This window comes from Chenopodium quinoa, unplaced genomic scaffold (assembly GCF_001683475.1).
Source record: "Chenopodium quinoa cultivar QQ74 unplaced genomic scaffold, ASM168347v1, whole genome shotgun sequence".
NCBI lineage: Eukaryota > Viridiplantae > Streptophyta > Magnoliopsida > Caryophyllales > Amaranthaceae > Chenopodium > Chenopodium quinoa.
This window is the reverse complement of record NW_018743981.1, coordinates 13,477-19,687: the sequence shown is the minus strand read 5'-3', so window position 1 is coordinate 19,687 and position 6,211 is coordinate 13,477. Positions and strand designations below refer to the sequence as shown.

The 6,211-nt window shown below is 34.4% G+C and overlaps 1 protein-coding gene and 1 pseudogene across 1 annotated transcript; one reads left to right on the top strand and one right to left on the bottom strand.

Moving 5' to 3' along the window:
• Positions 1–325: 325 nt before the first annotated feature.
• Positions 326–1,580, top strand: LOC110690095 (dihydrolipoyl dehydrogenase 2, chloroplastic-like). Its single transcript, XM_021866918.1, has 4 exons — positions 326–468; positions 924–1,037; positions 1,182–1,255; positions 1,523–1,580. Exons 1-4 carry the CDS (start codon positions 343–345, stop codon positions 1,578–1,580), a joined length of 372 nt encoding a protein of 123 aa, XP_021722610.1. The 5' UTR covers positions 326–342.
• A 3,496-nt stretch (positions 1,581–5,076) lies between these two features.
• LOC110690096 lies at positions 5,077–5,622 on the bottom strand (annotated as a pseudogene).
• Between the last annotated feature and the right edge of the window lie 589 nt (positions 5,623–6,211).

Genomic DNA, 6,211 nt, shown 5'->3' with positions numbered 1-6,211 from the left:
TGGAACTAAGGGAGTATATAACTTTATATCATAGATTGAAGGTTGAATTGGTTTTGTCAACCAATATCCAAGTCAGGCCATATTAGTCTAAGCTAAATTCTATCTGCTTTCTAGTGGCAGCCTGAAGCTATGATATGGTTTTGGAACCAAAATTGCATGATTTGAACTGCAGGTTATTGTTTTGTGATTGTATTTGGTGGAGGCGGAGGCATTTCCTGTAGATTTGGGTTTACATAAGCTGACTGTTTTAATAAAATATTCATTGAAACGCCACTCCTTGTAGATTTGGGTTTACATAAGCTGACTGTTTTAAGTTCTCCATTGATTTTTAAAAAATTATGTATGATTCTGCAGCCCCAAGCCAGGGAGAAAGCTGAAAAGGAGGGATTTGAAGTGAGTGTGGCAAAGACAAGTTTCAAGGCCAACTCAAAGGCACTGGCAGAAAATGAAGCAGAAGGACTTGCTAAGGTTTCAATCCTTAATCTTTGTATACTTAAGAACTTTTCTGTGGACCTATTTTGTCATTCGTTGAACATGTCCTGCATATACAGTTTGATTATTTTGGTCTCAGAAATTGCCTAATTAATTACTCTCACATAGTCCTGTCCAGTGTCCGCTTTGGGAGGAAGCTATTTGGTAGGTACTGAACTTTTCCTAAAGAACTACTTAAGTGGATAAAAATCCATTTTAATTAAAAAAAACAATATCAACAAAAATCAAATTATTTGTAGCCTTGATGAGTCAGTTTGCAGCAGCACTGATATTAAATCTAACAATATTTTTATTAATTTCCCAAAGAAGAAATGAAAGTTTTTTTTTACTCTTTTTTTATTGGTATAAAGTCGTACTTGAAACAACTCTCTATCAATGCAGAGCTGATATTAAATCTAACAATTCTCTTGTACTTTTGTGACATGTTGCAGTTGATATACAGACCTGACAATGGGGAGATCCTTGGAGTTCATATATTTGGACTGCATGCAGCAGACCTCATCCATGAAGCATCAAATGCAATTGCAATGGGCACCTCTATTCAGGTAACTTTCTGTTCTCAGCAAATCTGGGTGGGCCATTCTTGTGCAATTTGGTTGCATGATTCGTTTGGTTAAGCACATTTGATATTGCATGTTCCGGTCTTTTAAAATAGTTGTGACATCAATTGAATTTCTTTTTTTATGCAGGACTTAAAGCTTGCTGTTCATGCACACCCAACACTATCTGAAGTATTAGATGAGCTATATATAAAGCAGCTAAGGTAAGCTCTAGTCTCTATGTTTAGTGATTGCCAACCAATGCACTCTCTCTGAAATGCGTTTTGAAATCAGAACTATGTAGGACTTGTTTGCTTCATACAAAGAGTATATCTTTATGGAATTTTATTTTAAACATAGTAAATTACTGGTAAAAAATGTGAGTATTTTATCTGCAGTTAATTACCATACCAGCTGTAGTTAATTTTTTTTTTAAATTTTTTGACAGGACATCCGTAGTTAATTAGATTTTCATCTATTCTATGGAACAGGTTAATGCTCAAGTTTCTAGTCCAGCTAAAGTGCCCATTGCAGTCTGAACCTGGCTAAGCATTATGCTACAGAAAGTTTTAAAGGCTATAGCTTGTATGAGGATTGTTCAGAGAAAGCAAAAGACACCCAACGAAGAGTGACAATGCTTTTCGCCCCAGTAGTCTGGCAGTGAAAACAGCCCTTCAACGTACTATTGCATGATTTTGCATCTGCTACGATTACAAGTTTCAGCGTTTGGCTGTATTGGGTGTTTTAATTTGCTGCTCAATTTCTTGCAAGAACACTGGAAATATAGCTGCGTAATTGGAATGGTTTTTTTAGTTTGTTAAAATTTCGGATTACCCACGCGATTAGGTATAGCATTGTAGTTGTATAAGGGGTGATTACGTGATTAACTGATTATCACTAAAAAAACCAAGTTTCTTTCTTAATTCATATTTATAGCAAAAGCTTTCATAAGTTGAGCTTTCCATACATCCTTAGATTTATTTCATATGCATTCTCTTCTCTGTACCCTTTATCTTCTGTTGACTTGATGGCTGTCCTGTCCATAGATCACGTCCAAAGGACTCCAACCCCAATCCCTTTTTTTTTTACCAGTTGTTTTATTAAAATTATATAAGGTTAGATGTAAACTGGTTTAACAAAATTTTGATCATATTTTGCGCTGCGTATAAAATAACCATTATTAAACAATATACGTTGTAACTTGAATTTTGTATCAATGTGTACAGTGTGCTTGAATACACTTTCTATTTGGAAAAAATAACAAAAATATACATCTCTATTTTCATTACTAAAAAGAAATTCATTAATAAGTAAACATATTTTGTTTTGATTTTGACGATTAATTCAGTAATCACAAAAGTTTAAAAAAAAACAGGTTTACAATAAGTTATTGAATGGTGGTGGTTATGGCCCAATCTACACTTGTGAAATTTAAAATTTGTTACCATTCTCATGTTTTCTCTCTCCTTTTTTTTTTATTTTGTTTCTGTTTCTTCTCTTTCCTCTGCTCTTCTTTTTCTCTCTCATCTTCTTTACCCCTCTTTCTAGTTTCTATCTCCTTTGTTCTTCAATTTCATTCTCGTTTTTCTATCCAATCTTGGTTTTCAACTTAATTTTGTAGTTTCTTTTGTTAATTCTTCTTTTACATCCAATTTTGAGGTATGTATGTTCATATTTTTTGTTTTTTGGTTATTTTAAGGTATGTTCATGTTAATTCTATTTTGATTTTAGTTTTTGAATATAATGTCGAATGTTAAGCTTTCAAAGAAGGAGACCATTGCTCTTCCTACTACTAGTTCAAATGAAAAAATTGAAGGTATAACTTCTGAATCTTGTGACCTAATTTTTTTTGAAGGTCGGCGGACAATAGTGCGTTTTTGTAAAATATGGGTCACTTTTGTTAAAAAAAAGGGGTCACTTTTGTGATAAAAAAGGACCACTCTTGCGAAAAAGGGTCATTTTTGCGAAAAAAAAAGATCACTTTTGTGAAAAAAAGGGTCACTTTTTGTGAGAAAAAAGGGTCACTTTTATAAGAAAAAAGGGTCACTTTCCGCAAATTGTTCGATGTACAATAAAATTATTGTAAACCGGAGGCATGCAAAAGTTTTTGTTCAGTAATAAGTTAAAGATGAGGAAATGAGTTCAAGTTGACAGATTTTCAAGGCTAAAGAAGGGTATTTGTGAATCACATCATAATGATAGGCAAATAACCAATCAAAATTCAACTGCCCTAAATCTGATCTACTTCGTCAACCCATTTAATTCGACCACTATTTCATCTCAACCTTAACACAAACATATTGTTATTTGATTATTTGTTAGAATGAAAAGAGGATAGAGGTAAAACATGAGACAAGGATACGAAAGTGGATGATTCTTTCTTTTTTTTGTTTTTTCTTTTTCTGTCCCTTGTTTGAAATGGTAGTGGAAAATGGGTAAATTCAAGTTTCTCTTTAAGATAAATGCTGTGAATAAAGCTCCCTCGTGGAAAATTGGATATATATTAAAGATTTTCCAAAATTAAACTACGAGTATTTATTTAGAAAATAGATTGGCTTTTTTTCTTAATCGCCTTCAAACTGATAATTGATATCATCCTCATTTCCCTCTTGAATCCTTCATACTTGTATATTGCCCTCACAAACCCAACCAAGTATATCTTGCGAGGGTGATGATATCTATAATACCGACTTAAAAATAAAAATTGGCATGAAAGGGTATGTTAGACTACCAACAACATAGGATTCACTCGACCTCAGACCCTCACAAATCATCTTGCTCACATCTAACTCCCCAACCCCAAAACGAAAAAATGCGAAAATAAATAAACTTTGTTAAGGCATCCACATTCTCATTAACCATTGAATTTTTCTTTGCTGATAATTGCTCAGAGATGGACAACATTAAGAGCAAATCGAGCAGGAAATACTTATAAAACTGTATTCAAATGAGCAGGATCAGAAGCATCTAACGTACTACACAAGGAGCTTAACAGCTTGCGAAACTTTAGGTGAGCCAACCTTGAATAGGATTTACTTGCTCAAATTATAACTTATATGACTAATGCTACCATTACAGCTAACAGTCACTGCAGAACTTAAGAACATTCAAGTCACTGTTTACAATCACCCGCATGCATAACTTGCACAGTAATCAAGTGACGTAAACACTGATACAGTCACCACATCGAAAACTAGGTTATTCAGGGCAAAATTTGTTCCATTGCAGACCCCCTCAATCCGAAATTTTGCACAGCAATTCCAGTGATTACGACTGTTAATCTCTATTCTAAAATGGCTCTAAAATCTCAATCAAGTTCTACTGCCACAATGCTTGGCAACAACATTAAAGTTAGAAAAAACATACTAGAATACTCCGGGAATCACTTAAAGTCACCACTTCTCTATTCGCCCCTAGTCTTGGAACAGAACTAGCAATCAACAAGGACTAGGCATCCCAAATCACCGGATTGGCGCATTCTAAAATTCACATTCCCGAAGAGAACACATTAATGCCAACACAAAGCTCTATGTTTCATCACTGATTCAGACTCAACAGCAATACATAGTTCCCTATCACTAATTCAGACTCAACCGCAATACATACATTTTCCCCAAATGCCCCAAAACCACAAATTTCCTATAATCAACAATACTTCAGCTAATAACATGACTAATCAAACTAGACTGAACACAACCAAATTTCCTATAATCAACCAATACTTCAGCTGATGCTACTCTGGCACTCTACCCCCACATTACCAAATTCCTACGACTGATCCAAACTCGATCAAACCCGATATACATACATTACTCCCCAACTGCCTTACATTATAATCTACAAACAAATTAATCAACTACGATATAATGCTACTCTGGCACTCCGCCCCACATTACCAAATTCCTACGACTAATACAAACTCGATCAAACCCGATATACATACATTACTCCCCAACTGCCTTACATTATAATCTACAAACAAATTAATCAACTACGATATAACAGTACCATCATGCTATATTCAACAAAATCAACAATTATAAAATAGAGTGGAAAAATACTCAATAAGAGTAATTCATAATAACTAATCGTACTAAATTGCAAATACATTATAGTCTGAATCCTCCATTAAAATTAACAAAACCAAAGTAGGCAATTCTTCTTTCATCGCAAGAACAAAACTTTAGATAGATTTAAATCTGGGTACAAAAAACCCTAAGCAATATCCATTAACAGCAAAAAAAAAAAGAACTTCCCTAATATAATGAACGAAACAACTATCTTCCTCAGTAGCAACCTCATCGCTCTTCTTGTTGTGCTTCCTTGCGTACCTCTGGTTCCTCAAGAACTTTGGGTCCATCTTCAACATTACCCAGAAAATAAAATTGAAAAAAATCAGCAAAATTAATCGAAAAAATTGCATAAAATTCAAATAATTGAATAATTAGGATGAATTAACAGAGAAATAGCGTACCCCTTTGGTGGATTGGTGACGATGACGGCGAGGCTTCTTGATTCCATTCTTTGAGCCTTGTAAGACTGGTTGTGAGCAGTGTGATTCTTCGACTTGGCCATTTTTGAGTTCTGCGAACACCTGATTCACAAAGCAAAATTACGCCATTAAAATCGAATTACAAGCAGGAAATTGATGGAAAATCGAGGAAGAAGAAGATGAAAAGGGAAGAAAGAGGAGAGAGAAACCTGCAAACAGAGAGGTTTGTGTCGCAGCAGCTAGGGTTTGCGGAGAGATTGGAAATGTGGAAGTGAAAGGGTTCTTTTTATTTGAAACCCTAATTTTGATGGCTGCTTTTTCTAATTGAGAATGGATTATTTTGATTTTGGGCTCTTCATTTTTTCCTTTCTCTTGGGCCGTCTAATCACATTGTAAGGCCTATACATAATCCAAAGTTCCTAAATCCTAACCCCCTTTCTACAATGAGATATCGAACATGGTTTCATGTTAGTATGTTACAATGTTACGTTACATTTTTGAGAGCTGATAATCAACAACTTGACTTGAAACCAGCCAAAAGTTACTGAGAGAGATCTGAACTTTATTTGAATTGAACTGAACTTGACATGCTTTTTCTTTTAAAGATTAGGAAAACTGAAAAAGAAATAAACATCAGATACACTCATCACGAGAGAAATACATAATGAATCAAGAAACAACTTTTGAG

Coding starts and splice junctions, on each gene's coding strand:
- LOC110690095 (XM_021866918.1), top strand. CDS start 343: ATGATTCTGCAGCCCCAAGCCAGGGAGAAAGCTGAAAAGGAGGGATTT. Junction 469..923: donor AAGCAGAAGGACTTGCTAAG/GTTTCAATCCTT, acceptor GACATGTTGCAG/TTGATATACAGACCTGACAA. Junction 1,256..1,522: donor CTATATATAAAGCAGCTAAG/GTAAGCTCTAGT, acceptor TCTATGGAACAG/GTTAATGCTCAAGTTTCTAG.